The 18,497-nt window shown below is 43.6% G+C and overlaps 1 protein-coding gene across 1 annotated transcript in view; it reads right to left on the bottom strand.

The window, feature by feature from the left end:
- grk3 (G protein-coupled receptor kinase 3) overlaps positions 1-18,497 on the bottom strand; it is a 79,620-nt gene that overhangs the window by 23,307 nt on the left and 37,816 nt on the right. Inside the window, exons 3-11 of the mRNA XM_042302473.1 lie at positions 13,027-13,100; positions 12,507-12,608; positions 12,191-12,265; positions 10,544-10,605; positions 9,997-10,048; positions 9,183-9,274; positions 8,919-9,018; positions 8,614-8,692; positions 7,058-7,188 (exon numbers count right to left, since the gene is read on the bottom strand). Coding sequence (XP_042158407.1) covers positions 7,058-7,188; positions 8,614-8,692; positions 8,919-9,018; positions 9,183-9,274; positions 9,997-10,048; positions 10,544-10,605; positions 12,191-12,265; positions 12,507-12,608; positions 13,027-13,100 — 767 coding nt within the window. The remainder of the gene's footprint in view (positions 1-7,057; positions 7,189-8,613; positions 8,693-8,918; positions 9,019-9,182; positions 9,275-9,996; positions 10,049-10,543; positions 10,606-12,190; positions 12,266-12,506; positions 12,609-13,026; positions 13,101-18,497) is intronic.

Genomic DNA, 18,497 nt, shown 5'->3' with positions numbered 1-18,497 from the left:
GACTAATAACGAGAGAGAGAGAGACTAATAACGAGAGAGAGAGAGAGAGACTAATAACGAGAGAGAGAGAGAGAGACTAATAACGAGAGAGAGAGACTAATAACGAGAGAGACTAATAACGAGAGAGAGAGAGACTAATAACGAGAGAGAGAGAGAGAGAGAGAGACTAATAACGAGAGAGAGAGAGAGAGACTAATAACGAGAGAGAGAGAGAGAGACTAATAACGAGAGAGAGAGAGAGAGAGAGAGAGAGACTAATAACGAGAGAGAGAGAGACTAATAACGAGAGAGAGAGAGAGAGACTAATAACGAGAGAGAGAGAGAGACTAATAACGAGAGAGAGAGAGAGAGAGAGAGAGACTAATAACGAGAGAGAGAGAGAGAGAGACTAATAACGAGAGAGAGAGAGAGAGACTAATAACGAGAGAGAGAGAGAGAGAGACTAATAACGAGAGAGAGAGAGAGAGACTAATAACGAGAGAGAGAGAGAGACTAATAACGAGAGAGAGAGAGAGAGACTAATAACGAAGAGAGAGAGAGACTAATAACGAGAGAGACTAATAACGAGAGAGAGAGAGAGACTAATAACGAGAGAGAGAGAGACTAATAACGAGAGAGAGAGAGAGACTAATAACGAGAGAGAGAGACTAATAACGAGAGAGAGAGAGAGAGAGAGAGAGACTAATAACGAGAGAGAGAGAGAGAGACTAATAACGAGAGAGAGAGAGAGAGACTAATAACGAGAGAGAGAGAGAGAGAGAGACTAATAACGAGAGAGAGAGAGAGACTAATAACGAGAGAGAGAGAGAGAGACTAATAACGAGAGAGAGAGAGAGACTAATAACGAGAGAGAGAGAGAGAGAGACTAATAACGAGAGAGAGAGAGAGACTAATAACGAGAGAGACTAATAACGAGAGAGAGAGAGAGACTAATAACGAGAGAGAGAGAGACTAATAACGAGAGAGAGAGAGAGAGAGACTAATAACGAGAGAGAGAGAGAGAGAGACTAATAACGAGAGAGAGAGAGAGAGAGACTAATAACGAGAGAGAGAGAGAGACTAATAACGAGAGAGAGAGAGAGACTAATAACGAGAGAGAGAGACTAATAACGAGAGAGAGAGAGAGAGACTAATAACGAGAGAGAGAGACTAATAACGAGAGAGAGAGACTAATAACGAGAGAGAGAGAGAGAGAGAGACTAATAACGAGAGAGAGAGAGAGACACTAATAACGAGAGAGAGAGAGAGAGACTAATAACGAGAGAGAGAGAGAGAGAATAACGAGAGAGAGAGAGAGAGAGACTAATAACGAGAGAGAGAGAGAGAGACTAATAACGAGAGAGAGAGAGAGAGAGACTAATAACGAGAGAGAGAGAGAGAGACTAATAACGAGAGAGAGAGAGAGAGACTAATAACGAGAGAGAGAGAGAGAGAGACTAATAACGAGAGAGAGACTAATAACGAGAGAGAGAGAGACTAATAACGAGAGAGAGAGAGACTAATAACGAGAGAGAGAGAGACTAATAACGAGAGAGAGAGAGAGAGACTAATAACGAGAGAGAGAGAGAGAGACTAATAACGAGAGAGAGAGAGAGACTAATAACGAGAGAGAGAGAGAGAGACTAATAACGAGAGAGAGAGAGACTAATAACGAGACTAATAACGAGAGAGAGAGAGACTAATAACGAGAGAGAGAGAGAGACTAATAACGAGAGAGAGAGAGAGAGACTAATAACGAGAGAGAGAGAGAGAGACTAATAACGAGAGAGAGAGAGAGACTAATAACGAGAGAGAGAGAGAGACTAATAACGAGAGAGAGAGAGAGAGAGACTAATAACGAGAGAGAGAGAGAGACTAATAACGAGAGAGAGAGAGAGAGACTAATAACGAGAGAGAGAGAGAGAGAGAGACTAATAACGAGAGAGAGAGAGAGAGAGACTAATAACGAGAGAGAGAGAGACTAATAACGAGAGAGAGAGAGACTAATAACGAGAGAGAGAGAGACTAATAACGAGAGAGAGAGAGACTAATAACGAGAGAGAGAGAGACTAATAACGAGAGAGAGAGACTAATAACGAGAGAGAGAGAGAGAGACTAATAACGAGAGAGAGAGAGAGACTAATAACGAGAGAGAGAGAGACTAATAACGAGAGAGAGAGAGAGACTAATAACGAGAGAGAGAGAGACTAATAACGAGAGAGAGAGAGAGAGACTAATAACGAGAGAGAGAGAGAGACTAATAACGAGAGAGAGAGAGAGACTAATAACGAGAGAGAGAGAGAGACTAATAACGAGAGAGAGAGAGAGAGACTAATAACGAGAGAGAGAGAGAGAGACTAATAACGAGAGAGAGAGAGAGAGAGAGAGAATAACGAGAGAGAGAGAGAGAGACTAATAACGAGAGAGAGAGAGAGAGAGAGAGACTAATAACGAGAGAGAGAGAGAGACTAATAACGAGAGAGAGAGAGACTAATAACGAGAGAGAGAGACTAATAACGAGAGAGAGAGACTAATAACGAGAGAGAGAGAGACTAATAACGAGAGAGAGAGAGAGAGACTAATAACGAGAGAGAGAGAGACTAATAACGAGAGAGAGAGAGACTAATAACGAGAGAGAGAGAGAGACTAATAACGAGAGAGAGAGAGAGAGACTAATAACGAGAGAGAGAGAGAGAGAGACTAATAACGAGAGAGAGAGAGACTAATAACGAGAGAGAGAGAGAGACTAATAACGAGAGAGAGAGAGAGAGAGAGAGACTAATAACGAGAGAGAGAGAGAGAGAGACTAATAACGAGAGAGAGAGAGAGACTAATAACGAGAGAGAGAGAGAGAGACTAATAACGAGAGAGAGAGAGAGACTAATAACGAGAGAGAGAGACTAATAACGAGAGAGAGAGAGAGACTAATAACGAGAGAGAGAGAGAGAGAGACTAATAACGAGAGAGAGAGAGAGAGACTAATAACGAGAGAGAGAGAGAGACTAATAACGAGAGAGAGAGAGAGAGAGAGACTAATAACGAGAGAGAGAGAGAGAGACTAATAACGAGAGAGAGAGAGAGAGACTAATAACGAGAGAGAGAGAGAGAGAGACTAATAACGAGAGAGAGAGAGAGAGACTAATAACGAGAGAGAGAGAGACTAATAACGAGAGAGAGAGAGAGAGACTAATAACGAGAGAGAGAGAGAGAGAGAGAGAGAGAGAGACTAATAACGAGAGAGAGAGAGAGACTAATAACGAGAGAGAGAGAGAGAGACTAATAACGAGAGAGAGAGAGAGAGACTAATAACGAGAGAGAGAGAGAGAGACTAATAACGAGAGAGAGAGAGAGACTAATAACGAGAGAGAGAGAGACTAATAACGAGAGAGAGAGAGAGACTAATAACGAGAGAGAGAGAGAGACTAATAACGAGAGAGAGACTAATAACGAGAGAGAGAGAGAGACTAATAACGAGAGAGAGAGAGAGACTAATAACGAGAGAGAGAGAGACAGACTAATAACGAGAGAGAGAGAGAGACTAATAACGAGAGAGAGAGAGACTAATAACGAGAGAGAGAGAGACTAATAACGAGAGAGAGAGAGACTAATAACGAGAGAGAGAGAGACTAATAACTAATAACGAGAGAGAGAGAGAGACTAATAACGAGAGAGAGAGAGAGACTAATAACGAGAGAGAGAGAGAGACTAATAACGAGACTAATAACGAGAGAGAGAGAGACTAATAACGAGACTAATAACGAGAGGGAGAGAGACTAATAACGAGAGAGAGAGAGAGAGAGACTAATAACGAGACTAATAACGAGAGAGAGAGAGAGACTAATAACAAGAGAGAGAGAGACTAATAACGAGAGAGAGAGAGAGAGAGACTAATAACGAGAAAGAGAGAGAGAGAGAGAGAGAGAGACTAATAACGAGAGAGAGAGAGAGAGACTAATAACGAGAGAGAGAGAGAGACTAATAACGAGAGAGAGAGAGACTAATAACGAGAGAGAGAGAGAGAGAGAGAGAGAGAGAGAGAGACTAATAACGAGAGAGAGAGAGAGACTAATAACGAGAGAGAGAGACTAATAACGAGAGAGAGAGAGAGAGACTAATAACGAGAGAGAGAGAGAGAGACTAATAACGAGAGAGAGAGAGACTAATAGCGAGAGAGAGAGAGACTAATAACGAGAGAGAGAGACTAATAACGAGAGAGAGAGAGAGACTAATAGCGAGAGAGAGAGAGAGACTAATAGCGAGAGAGAGAGAGACTAATAGCGAGAGAGAGAGACTAATAACGAGAGAGAGACTAATAACGAGAGAGAGAGAGAGAGAGAGAGAGACTAATAACGAGAGAGAGAGACTAATAACGAGAGAGAGAGACTAATAACGAGAGAGAGAGACTAATAACGAGAGAGAGAGACTAATAACGAGAGAGAGAGAGAGACTAATAACGAGAGAGAGAGAGAGACTAATAACGAGAGAGAGACTAATAATGAGAGAGAGAGAGACTAATAACGAGAGAGAGAGACTAATAACGAGAGAGAGAGAGAGAGAGAGACTAATAGCGAGAGAGAGAGAGAGACTAATAACGAGAGAGAGAGAGAGAGAGAGAGACTAATAACGAGAGAGAGAGAGAGACTAATAACGAGAGAGAGAGAGACTAATAACGAGAGAGAGAGAGAGAGACTAATAACGAGAGAGAGAGAGAGAGAGAGACTAATAACGAGAGAGAGAGAGACTAATAATGAGAGAGAGAGAGAGAGAGAGAGACTAATAACGAGAGAGAGAGACTAATAACGAGAGAGAGAGAGAGAGAGACTAATAGCGAGAGAGAGAGAGAGAGACTAATAATGAGAGAGAGAGAGAGAGAGAGAGACTAATAACGAGAGAGAGAGAGAGACTAATAGCGAGAGAGAGAGAGAGAGACTAATAGCGAGAGAGAGAGAGAGAGACTAATAGCGAGAGAGAGAGACTAATAGCGAGAGAGAGAGACTAATAGCGAGAGAGAGAGAGACTAATAACGAGAGAGAGAGACTAATAACGAGAGAGAGAGAGAGACTAATAACGAGAGAGAGAGAGAGACTAATAACGAGAGAGAGAGACTAATAACGAGAGAGAGAGAGAGACTAATAACGAGAGAGAGAGAGAGACACCAATAACGAGAGAGAGAGAGAGAGACTAATAACGAGAGAGAGAGAGAGACTAATAACGAGAGAGACTAATAACGAGAGAGACTAATAACGAGAGAGAGAGACTAATGACGAGAGAGAGAGACTAATGACGAGAGAGAGAGACTAATAGCGAGAGAGAGAGACTAATAGCGAGAGAGAGAGAGAGAGAGAGAGACTAATAACGAGAGAGAGAGAGACTAATAACGAGAGAGAGAGAGAGAGAGAGAGAGACTAATAACGAGAGAGAGAGAGAGAGAGAGACTAATAACGAGAGAGAGAGAGAGAGAGAGAGACTAATAACGAGAGAGAGAGAGAGAGACTAATAACGAGAGAGAGAGAGAGAGAGACTAATAACGAGAGAGAGAGAGAGACTAATAACGAGAGAGAGAGAGAGAGACTAATAACGAGAGAGAGAGAGAGAGACTAATAACGAGAGAGAGAGAGAGACTAATAACGAGAGAGAGAGAGAGAGACTAATAACGAGAGAGAGAGAGAGAGAGAATAACGAGAGAGAGAGAGAGACTAATAACGAGAGAGAGAGAGAGAGAGAGACTAATAACGAGAGAGAGAGAGAGAGAGACTAATAACGAGAGAGAGAGAGAGAGACTAATAACGAGAGAGAGAGAGAGAGAGACTAATAACGAGAGAGAGAGAGAGAGACTAATAACGAGAGAGAGAGAGAGACTAATAACGAGAGAGAGAGAGACTAATAACGAGAGAGAGAGAGAGACTAATAACGAGAGAGAGAGAGAGACTAATAACGAGAGAGAGAGAGAGACTAATAACGAGAGAGAGAGAGAGAGAGACTAATAACGAGAGAGAGAGAGAGAGAGACTAATAACGAGAGAGAGAGAGACTAATAATGAGAGAGAGAGAGAGAGAGAGACTAATAATGAGAGAGAGAGAGAGAGAGAGAGACTAATAATGAGAGAGAGAGAGAGAGAGAGAGAGACTAATAACGAGAGAGAGAGAGAGAGAGAGACTAATAACGAGAGAGAGAGACTAATAACGAGAGAGAGAGACTAATAACGAGAGAGAGAGAGACTAATAACGAGAGAGAGAGAGAGAGACTAATAACGAGAGAGAGAGAGAGAGAGACTAATAGCGAGAGAGAGAGACTAATAGCGAGAGAGAGAGACTAATAGCGAGAGAGAGAGAGACTAATAACGAGAGAGAGAGAGAGACTAATAACGAGAGAGAGAGAGAGACTAATAACGAGAGAGAGAGAGAGACTAATAACGAGAGAGAGAGACACCAATAACGAGAGAGAGAGAGACTAATAACGAGAGAGACTAATAACGAGAGAGACTAATAATGAGAGAGAGAGAGACTAATAATGAGAGAGAGAGAGACTAATGACGAGAGAGAGAGACTAATAGCGAGAGAGAGAGAGAGACTAATAGCGAGAGAGAGAGAGAGACTAATAGCGAGAGAGAGAGAGACTAATAGCGAGAGAGAGAGAGAGACTAATAGCGAGAGAGAGAGAGACTAATAGCGAGAGAGAGAGAGAGACTAATAGCGAGAGAGAGAGAGACTAATAGCGAGAGAGAGACTAATAACGAGAGAGAGAGAGACTAATAACGAGAGAGAGAGAGAGACTAATAACGAGAGAGAGAGAGAGACTAATAACGAGAGAGAGAGAGAGAGAGACACCAACAACGAGAGAGAGACACCAATAACGAGAGAGAGAGAGAGACTAATAACGAGAGAGACTAATAACGAGAGAGAGAGACTAATAACGAGAGAGAGAGAGAGAGAGAGAGAGAGACTAATAACGAGAGAGAGACTAATAACGAGAGAGGGAGAGATAAACAGAGGGATAAAGGAGGTATACAGCAGTCAGGTCTCTAGACAGAACAACTAGAAAGAGGGGAGGTGATTAAAAGGTGTATGGAGAGTCCTACCTTGAGGTCTCTGTAGACGACGAAGCGGTTGTGCATGTGTTCTAGTCCCAGGATGATCTCTGCTGCGTAGAAACGCATCTCCTTCTCACTGAACACACCATGCTGGGACAGGTGGTAGTGTAGGTCCCCTCCTACACACAATTAATACACGTCACTGAGTGTAACCATCCATTCTCCAACACACAGGGGTGAGTCTGCAGGACACAGGGGTGAGTCAGCAGGACACAGGGGTGAGTCAGCAGGACACAGGGGTGAGTCAGCAGGACACAGGGGTGAGTCTGAGGACACAGGGGTGAGTCTGCAGGACACAGGGTTGAGTCTGCAGGACACAGGGAGTCTGAGGACACAGGGTCAGCAGGACACAGGGGTGAGTCAGCAGGACACAGGGGTGAGTCAGCAGGACACAGGGGTGAGTCAGCAGGACACAGGGGTGAGTCAGCAGGACACAATAAGAAGTATGACTTGATCACATGATCTAGATTCCCCCTGAGAGAGACACTCAGGATAACGAGGCACACATATTGATATCAGTGTGTGTTTAGAGCTGTAGTCTAATCGATAGCTCAGTCATTGTGTAACTGTTGTCTAAATGTGATCTATGGTCAGTGTGTGTGTGTGTGTGTGTGCGCGCTCTCGTGTGTGTGTGTGTGTGTAACTGTGGTCGAAATGTGATATATGGTCAGTGTGTGTGTTAACTGCTGTCTAAATGTGATCATGGTCAGTGTGTGTGTAACTGCTGTCTAAATGTGATCCATGGTCAGTGTGTGTGTGTTAACTGCTGTCTAAATGTGATCTATGGTCAGTGTGTGTGTAACTGCTGTCTAAATGTGATCTATGGTCAGTGTGTGTGTGTGTGTGTTAACTGCTGTCTAAATGTGATCTATGGTCAGTGGGTGTTTGTGTGTGTGTTAACTGCTGTCTAAATGTGATCCATGGTCAGTGTGTGTGTGTGTGTAACTGCTGTCTAAATGTGATCCATGGTCAGTATGTGTGTGTGTAACTGCTGTCTAAATGTGATCCATGGTCGGTGTGTGTGTAACTGCTGTCTAAATGTGATCCATGGTCAGTGTGTGTGTGTACCTGCTGTCAAAATGCGATCTACGGTCAGTGTGTGTGTGTAACTGCTGTCAAAATGTGATCTACGGTCAGTGTGTGTGTGTAACTGCTGTCTAAATGTGATACATGGTCAGTGTGTATAACTGCTGTCTAAAATGTGATCTATGGTCAGTGTGTGTGTGTGTGTGTGTGTGTGTGTGTGTGTGTGTGTGTGTGTGTGTGTGTGATGTGTGTGCTACCATCCGCAGACTGAATCCATTGGAGATTGTCTGTAGATGGGGATGTAGCCTACTTAACCAGACACACGTCAGAGACTGTCAGTTGCGCATCAGCCCAGAGGGACAGAGAGCCATCAGTGATGTCCTGTCCCATTCTGTGTGACCGTGTACTTTACCATGATCCTCAGAGGGACAGACCACTACAATGAGACTCCTCATGGTGACTGGTGTCTCACCTGCAGGTTGAACCAGGCGAGACCTGCCACCTTTCAGGAGTCTTACCGTTCATCAGGTCCAGAATGAAACAGAGTTTGTCTGGTGTGTGGAAGGCGTATGTCATACACACTATGAACGGACAGTCCTAGAGAGAAAGAGGGAGGGGACGTTTTTAAATGATAAAGTCAGACATGTCAATCTGAAAATGTGCTGTGTATGTATGTGAACACACAGTCAAGTAGGAAAGGCTTGTGTGTCTGTGCTAAAATAGTCAGGCAAAGCTCAATCTGAAAATGATACTCCCTTGTACTGTGTATGTGAATATACATATGTATAAACAGAGAGGACAGAAAGCGGTGTGTTAGACTCACCCCTGTGCTGACAAGGGACAACATGATTCTCTCGTTCAGAGCCAGAGTCTCTCCCTGCTTCATCTTGATCCTCTTCTTATCCAAACACTTCATGGCATACCTGACACACACACACACACACAACCTTACTGGTGCTGTACTGCTGAGAACTCACTGTTCCTGTAGGATCTGTTATCCCCTCCAGTCATTTATTGTGTGAATGTTTATTTTCTCCACTTTAACCACCCCTCTTTCTCTGCAAGTTCATGCTCCTGCGCTACTCACATCTTGCCGGTGTCAGCCTTCCTGCAGCCGTACACCTCCCCGAAACCCCCTCGACCAATGATACGATGGACACTGAAGTCATTCATCGTCAACTGAAGAGAGGCGAGAGAGATAGAGTGAGGGGGAGATGTAGAACGAGCGAGACGGAGAGAGCGAGACGGAGAGAGCGAGACGGAGAGAGCGAGACGGAGAGAGCGAGACGGAGAGAGCGAGACGGAGAGAGCGAGACGGAGAGAGCGAGACAGAGAGAGCGAGACAGAGAGAGCGAGACAGAGAGCGAGACGAGACAGAGAGAGCGAGACAGAGAGAGCGAGACAGAGAGAGCGAGACAGAGAGCGAGACAGAGAGAGCGAGACAGAGAGAGCGAGACAGAGAGAGCGAGACAGAGAGAGCGAGACAGAGAGAGCGAGACAGAGACAGACAGAGAGAGCGAGACAGAGAGAGCGAGACAGAGAGAGCGAGACAGAGAGAGCGAGACAGAGAGAGACAGAGAGAGCGAGACAGAGAGAGCGAGACAGAGAGAGCGAGACAGAGACAGACAGAGAGAGCGAGCGAGACAGAGAGAGCGAGCGAGCGAGACAGAGAGAGCGAGACAGAGAGAGCGAGACAGAGAGAGCGAGACAGAGAGAGCGAGACAGAGAGAGCGAGACAGAGAGAGCGAGACAGAGAGCGAGACGGAGAGAGAAGCCGACGTGATGTTACACTTCAGACAGTAGGCAATAGGAGGTGAAAGAAAAGCCTTTCACAGACAAAACATCACCACAATCCATACAGTAAGTTAGAATAACACCCACACATACAAAATACAACTCACATGGATGTTCAGCTCCACATTCTTCCACTGGCAGAAACGAGTGAACTTGTCACTGATGAGAGAGAGAAAAAAGAAACATGAGGAGAGGTAGACAGAAAGAAGGAGCAGCACAGCGGACTAAGGCACTGCATCTCAGTGCAAGAGGCGTCACTAGAGTCCCTGGTTCGAATCCAGGCTGTATCACATCTGCTGTGATTGGGAGTCCCATAGGGCGGGGCACAATTGGCCCAGTGTCGTCCAGGTTTGGCCGAAGTAGGCCATCATTGTAAATAATCATTTGTTCTTAACTGACTTGCCTAGTTAAATAAAGGTTCAATAAAACATGTATAAAATAAATATTCCCCGGCCTACTGACTGTGGGAGTGTGGAGAAACTCGTTTCCCTTACGACACAAATGGATGAAGGGATAATAAAGCACTTTATTCGAAATCTGGAGACAATGAAAAACTGTATTACTCTGGCCAGTATGCAACATATTTATTCTACACCCCCACCCCCCCGTCTCCCCCTCCTCCGTCTCCCCCTCCTCCCTCTCCCCCCGTCTCACCTCTCTATGAACTTGCGGAAGATCATCCCTCGCAGACTGTCACAGATCTCCACAATGTACGGCTGAACACAAACAGGAGTTTGTGAGTCTGTGCGTTTCAAGTTTCAACGTTTTATTGTCGATACACAGGATACAGCGGGTGTAAACCAGTACAGTGAAATGCTGAACTTGTGAGTTATTTCCCAACAATGCACAATAAGTGTAGTAATATAGATAAAGAAGAAGAACGTGAAATACGAGAAGAAAAAAAAGGTCAATGCCAGTACCATCATTACAATGTGCAGGGCTACTAGAGTGATTGAGGTAGATATGTTCATTTAACAGGGCTACTGGAGTGATTGAGGTAGATATGTTCATTTAACAGGGCTACTAGAGTGATTGAGGTAGATATGTTCATTTAACAGGGCTACTAGAGTGATTGAGGTAGATATGTTCATTTAACAGGGCTACTGGAGTGATTGAGGTAGATATGTTCATTTAACAGGGCTACTAGAGTGATTGAGGTAGATATGTTCATTTAACAGGGCTACTGGAGTGATTGAGGTAGATATGTTCATTTAACAGGGCTACTAGAGTGATTGAGGTAGATATGTTCATTTAACAGGGCTACTAGAGTGATTGAGGTAGATATGTTCATTTAACAGGGCTACTGGAGTGATTGAGGTAGATATGTTCATTTAACAGGGCTACTGGAGTGATTGAGGTAGATATGTTCATTTAACAGGGCTACTAGAGTGATTGAGGTAGATATGTTCATTTAACAGGGCTACTAGAGTGATTGAGGTAGATATGTTCATTTAACAGGGGTACTGGAGGGATTGAGGTAGATATGTTCATTTAACAGGGCTACTGGAGTGATTGAGGTAGATATGTTCATTTAACAGGGCTACTAGAGTGATTGAGGTAGATATGTTCATTTAACAGGGGTACTGGAGGGATTGAGGTAGATATGTTCATTTAACAGGGCTACTGGAGTGATTGAGGTAGATATGTTCATTTAACAGGGCTACTAGAGTGATTGAGGTAGATATGTTCATTTAACAGGGGTACTGGAGGGATTGAGGTAGATATGTTCATTTAACAGGGCTACTGGAGGGATTGAGGTAGATATGTTCATTTAACAGGGCTACTAGAGTGATTGAGGTAGATATGTTCATTTAACAGGGCTACTGGAGGGATTGAGGTAGATATGTTCATTTAACAGGGCTACTGGAGGGATTGAGGTAGATATGTTCATTTAACAGGGCTACTAGAGTGATTGAGGTAGATATGTTCATTTAACAGGGGTACTGGAGTGATTGAGGTAGATATGTTCATTTAACAGGGCTACTAGAGTGATTGAGGTAGATATGTTCATTTAACAGGGCTACTGGAGGGATTGTGGTAGATATGTTCATTTAACAGGGGTACTGGAGGGATTGTGGTAGATATGTTCATTTAACAGGGGTACTGGAGGGATTGTGGTAGACATGTACATATAAACAGGGGTAAAAGTAACAAGTCGCAGGATAAATACCAATGGTCATGATAATCATAATAATAGAACTAGGTTAAGGTGTGTGTGTGTCGGAACCCCACTATGTGGGACGGCACAGAGACACACACAGGAGTTAGATTGTTGCTGCAGTTTGTGTGTGTGTTCCTTACCTGGAAGAGAGAGGGAGGCACCTGTTTCTTGGCCAGGTGAGTCTGAACGTGGTCTACTGCTTTCTTAGAGAAGGCCTGAGAGAGATCGAGTGCAAGACAGAGAGAGAAGGGGGAATGGAGAAGAGTATGGGGGGTGGAGGAGAGAGAGAGGAGGGTCATGTGACAGTCATTTCCAGTCCAGTATACCATGTAAAGTGTTTTAGATAGGTTGGGGTGTTGCATTGTGTTAATTCATGTCAACCTCCTCCCTGAGAGATGACAGCATTTTAGGGGAGTTTGTTACACTGTGTTGGTTTGTGTCCCATGTTGACCTTACATGTGAACAGGAGAGGAGTTCCTTCATGATGTATCCATCATAGATCTGTCTGCTACGACACAACCGCTCCTCTTCAGAATCCAACTTCTCGTAGTCCTTAATCTGACACACACACACACACACACACACACACACACACACACATACATACACTTCCTCTGAAACACCATGGAATTAGCCTAATCTCAAACATCTCACATGACCTTTAATACAACTGACACACACTAGACTTCTGCTCTCTAACCACTGACTATAGAGAGGGAGAGAGCGAGACAGAGACAGACAGAGGGGAGAGAGAGAGACAGAGACAGACAGAGGGGAGAGAGAGAGAAAGGCAGACAGAGGGGAGAGAGAGAGAAAGGCAGACAGAGGGGAGAGAGAGAGAAAGGCAGACAGAGGGGAGAGAGAGAGAAAGGCAGACAGAGGGGAGAGAGAGAGAAAGGCAGACAGAGGGGAGAGAGAGAGACAGACAGAGAGAATGAGAAAGGCAGATAGAGATAGGTGTGTGTGTTTCTCTCACTTCTTCGTAGAACTTGAGCTGTGGTACGGCCTCATCTATTTCATTCAAACAAAAATCCTTGAACAGCAGAAACCCTGAAACAGAGAAAACACATACACACTGTCAGAGTTGTTTCTTTGACATTATGACATCAGCTTTAGGTGTGTGTGTGTGTGTGTGTGTGTGTGTGTGTGTGTGTGTGTGTGTGTGTGTGTGTGTGTTTTGACCTAACTAAAAGTAGGAAAGGTAATATTATTGTAAATAAAGCTTCTGGGGTCTGCACACACACACACCTTTCATTTTGAGAAGTAGGCCTTTCTAGTGGATTAGCCTTAGTAAGAGAACAATGTCCTCATCTCATTGAGCAAATCCCCTATCAGACACACACATTGCAATGTGCTTGAAATGGACCACAATTACAGGGGGTGAGCGTCATCTTACATCTCTATTGTCTGCATTATTATCTACGTATCACTGACACAAACGTTTACACACACTAGGACACACACACAATCTACTGAAGCCCATCTGAACAGCTCGCAAAAAAAGCCTGTGTGTTGCCACGGTAACCGCATCATAGCCTTCACGGCACGTGTGCATGTGTTGTTACAGCCGATACACCACATCATCATCAGCAGAGATATTTCACATCTCAGATGGCAATCAGTGAAAATAAAAGTTCATGTCTGTTGTGGAAGTATATTTTTGCTTATTAGAGTAAATATATATGTGGCTGGTTTCAGGAAGCTAGGTGGCGTATGTTGGCGTCACTATTTCACATGAGAGCCATTTGAACGTATGCAAATATGGAGAGTCGTAAAGAGAACACACAAGGATGTTGTAAAAAACACCTGTCTCCGGATTACATCTTCAAATTAAGGGCAACCATGGCATCCGTGACAGAGGGGGAGAAGTCCATCCATGTAAGAGAGTCTAGCTAGCTACATTTTCAGATATTACAGGTTTCAAATTTTGTCAGAAGTCGTTTAAATTTAATTTTAAGTTAAAGTATACTGTTAGCTAGCTGGCTAACGTTACTTGTCTGACCAGTTTAGTAATATTATTTGTATCTCAAAATCCATTTGCTTTGCTAGTTATAGCCTAATGTTAGCTAACTAACATTGAACCTGGTTGGTTAGTGACATGCAGGGTAGTAACATTATGAGTTGGGATTATGGTTCATTGTTTAACTAGCTAGATGTCTAAATAAAAGATTCCACTTTGCAAGTAACTATTTCAATAGAATGGTTATGATGTCACTGTGACAACTGTCGATAGACGTAGCTCTGGCTATCTACTCCGATTTCAGATGTCCGGTGTCAGTAAGCATTGGCAAAAAAAAGTGTTATTAAATTGTTGCCAGCAGCACAGTTAGTCACCAAAGCTCTGGATAACATGACAACAGCCAAACCAGCTTGACTGCTGTTGTCAGATCAGAACGCTCGGATCAACCCTACTCCTTGGCCAGAGCGTCCAGTGTGCACTCTGAACGCTCTGAAAGCGAAATGCTCTGAGTTTACCAACTAACCAAGCGTTGGTGACTAACTAGCTCTGTGGTGAAAAGCATGCGGCTGAGCACACCCCTGAGGTGAAAAACAACAACTAGCCTACGAGCCCTTTTCTCTTGACACTTCAATCACCTCCCTCTTCCCCCTTTTCTCCAAATCATTCTTTCTTTTGCCACACTACTGATTAAAGAGTCAATGACGCACTATCAAACGCAATCTGATAAATTGATTGTGAGCTGTGAGCTGCTAGGTTTAATTCTCCACCAAGAAGCACAGGTTACCACGGCCAGTGGGAAATCCCTGCCTAGGTAGAAACTACGCTACTATAGGTTAGGAGAGAGGATAGGAGAGATGAGGACGTAAGTAAGAAGAATGGTAGAAGAGAAGGGATCAGGGGACAGTGGATTTTAGGAGATTGGCATTTTCACTTCTCTATGACTGAGTGACTCTCACTCCACACACACACACACGTTAACTCTGTCCTCCATAACAAAGGAAGAAGAGGTTATTTAAAGCATGGGGCCATCTCACAGTAACACATACAAAAAAAGCACCCGCTCCCTCACACACACACACACACACACACACACACACACACACACACACACACACACGATATGACTGAGTGTGCGGTTGTTAACGGAGCTGTTGTGAGCAGTGTCTCTTCATAACCTCAGGAGGTAGAGACCAAAAGGCAAAGTGGAAAAGAGGAGAGAAAGATAACCTGCTTACTACTGCTGTGCTTATTGATTCAGTTAAAGGCTAATTGATAAGCTAGCTACTATATCCTGCATCCCTATCGGTGAACATATCAGAATCGGCCGATATTATCTAAAAATGCCAACATCTGTATCAGCCCGATGTCCAGTTTAACGCTGATGTGCAAAACTGATGTCAAAGCTGACGTGCAGACCTATATAACGTAGGTACATGACATAATGATGGCAAGTCAAATGGCGCTACACGTGCAACACAGCATTCCTAACCTAGCCCAAAATGTCCGCTGTGTGGATCAAGCAGTCAACAAGTCATTTGAAAGAGTAAGAACATTTCAGCGAGACACCTCACAGGCGAAATCAATTAACACCAAGATAATGGAATTCATTGCCTTTGACAATCAACTGTTCTCTGAAATGGGTGATGTTGGCTTTCGCCGACTGGTCAAGCACCGGTACACGTTGCCCTACCAGAGTTACACAGTAATAGCGTCACTGCTATTAGCTTCACAACATACTATGGAATGTCGTTTGGGTCTTTGCGTGTCAAAAAAAGATAGACATCAAACCACACTATTTGACAATAACAGTATTTGAAGTGTTAAATAAGCTTTTCATTTGACACGTCAAATAACAGTTCTATTATATAATGTTGTGTGATCTGAATTTGCACGTGCAAGCCAAACGCCACCACAACTATCAGTACCACTGTCAAAGCTATACAAAAGTCTGCAAACAAGCGAACACCAGCCACGAACGATGTGTTTACAATACCGCGTTGGGAATAAAGCATTTGTTCGACCACAACTTCTGGGGTAGCTAGCTTTAGCTTGGTACCTAGCTAGCACCAATACAACCAGCCTGAAAACAATGACCAGTAGAAACTGCAGTCATTTTCATTATTCTTAGCAATGACTTAGGAATCCTTGTGAGTAAGTATTAGCTAGGTAGCCACTTGTTGTTCGCCTATTGAAATTGAACTTCAGTTCATTAAATAATAAATAGCTAGCCAGCTACTTAACCCTGTTGCCCAAAGCTAACGTTATAAGCAGTAGGTTAGCTTCATATGGCTAGTGAGGCTCGACCGGACCTGGTTATGTTTTGTGAAGGTAGCCACAATAAGGATTAGGCACAATAGTGGAATTTGCAGTTTGCCTTCAAAATAAAAGTACCTCTTTGAAAGTGATGCAGAAGGTTACAATTTGTAGAATCATGCCATATTTAGACAAGGTAATGTTAAGTGGTTGGAATGTGAAGCAATGAAATGGGGTATCAGTCTACTCAGTGACACCCAAAGAACAGAACTGTGAAGAGTTTACACAAATATTAGCATTGTAGCTCTTATCTCAGGACGGTCACTGTGTGAAATCACCTCCCCAGTCAACCTATTGTGTGTATTGACATTCATATTGCACTGTACAGCTTTACCTAAGGATTGGGGATCAATGAAATGGGGTATCAGTCTACTCAATACCCAAAATATTTTTTCCCAACGTCCTCAGAGTTATCAAACTCCAAACACCCACGCAGTATTGTTTTTCCTCTGGAATAGTGTTCAATACACATAGGTTCACAATAAATGTCTCAATTCACTGTTGTTACAGAGTCCCGCAATAAGAGCTATGACGCAAATGTTCTCTGGGTGTCACGGAGGACTGATACCTATGGATTGTGGATCAATGACATGGGGTAAGGCTGTACAGTGAAATAAGTATGCCACCAATGCAATTCTCAAGTATAATACATCCAGCGGGATTTCAACAGAATTTGGTCAAATTAACAAATTGTCTTTTGTTGATTTTATATAACAACATTCCAACCTCGTTTAGCATGATCTATTCCAATTATGGCATAATTATACTATTTGTATTGATTTGCATCACTGTCAATGGACATACTTTTATTTTGAAGGCTAACCGCAATGTCCACTATTGTGGCTAGATTCACATAGATGGGTCCGACCACCATTAATCAAATAAGAACTGTCTTATAAATTAGAGTTTTAGATGACACCTAGCTCTATAGTTAGTTAGCTAGCTATAGCTACTGAAACATATGTCGCTTTGCTATGTTTTTGGGGAAGAACATTGTTTGCATCCATGAACTAGCTAGCTTTTTAAATGACCAGCATTGTAGGTGCAGGAGACAACTTTATCAGCATCATAGCATATGTATCGATGAACCGTTATAGTGTAATCAATGCAATAACTACGTAAAAAATGTACACGTTGCCTCCGGGTGGAGCAGTGGTCTAAGCAGTGCTATCTGTGCCACCAGAGACTCTGGGTTCGAGCCCAGGCTCTGTCGCAGCCAGCCGCAAACGGGAGGTCCACGGGGCGACGCACAATTGGCCTAGCGTCGTCCGGGTTAGGGAGGGTTTGGGCCGGTAGGGATATCCTTGTCTCATCGCGCACTAGCGACTCCTGTAGTGGGCCGGGCGCAGTGCACACGGACCAGGTTGCTAGGCGTACGGTGTTTCCTCCGACACATTGGTGCGGCTGGCTTCCGGGTTGGATGCGCGCTGTGTTAAGAAGCAGTGTGGCTTGGTTGGGTTGTGTTTCAGAGGACGCGTGGCTCTTGACCTTAGACTCTCCCGAGCCCGTACGGGAGTTGTAGCGATGAGACAAGACAGTAACGTCTAACAATTGGATACCACGAAAATTGGGGAGAAAAAGGGGGTAAAAAAATTATTACGTGTCATATTCAGGTCTTGATTGGTCAACAAGCATATTTGACATGCAAAGACCCAAACAGCATTCCATAGTATCCTGGATGAGAATGAAACGACTGAACAAATGAACAACGAAACACAGCAAGTGAAAGAAATAGGTTTTGATTATGTTTTACTGGTAATGGGGATATGCGTAAATGGCAACAACATAACTTTTGTCAGTGTGGTGTGTGTAACCTTCATTTAGGCAAGTCAATTAAGAACAAATTCTTATTTACAATGATGGCCTACCCCGGCCAAACATGGACGACGCTGGGCAAATTGTGCACCACCCTATGGGACTCCCAATCACTGCCAGATGTGATACAGTCTGGATTCGAACCAGGGACTGTAGTGACGCCTCTTGCACCGAGATGCAGTGCAGTAGACTGCTACGTCCATGTGTGTGTGTTAACTATTTGACTGTACTAGAATGTTTAAAAGGTCCCAAAAATTGTAAATATCGGTATCGCTTTTCTGTCAAGAAAAATATTGGATATCTGCCAAAAATGTCATATGGGTGCATCACTACTAGCTACACATGCACAGAACCCCCCG

Source organism: Oncorhynchus tshawytscha, linkage group LG20, assembly GCF_018296145.1.
Source record: "Oncorhynchus tshawytscha isolate Ot180627B linkage group LG20, Otsh_v2.0, whole genome shotgun sequence".
Taxonomy (NCBI): domain Eukaryota; kingdom Metazoa; phylum Chordata; class Actinopteri; order Salmoniformes; family Salmonidae; genus Oncorhynchus; species Oncorhynchus tshawytscha.
Note: the sequence above shows the minus strand (reverse complement) of the source record. Positions and strands in the feature narration are given on the sequence as shown.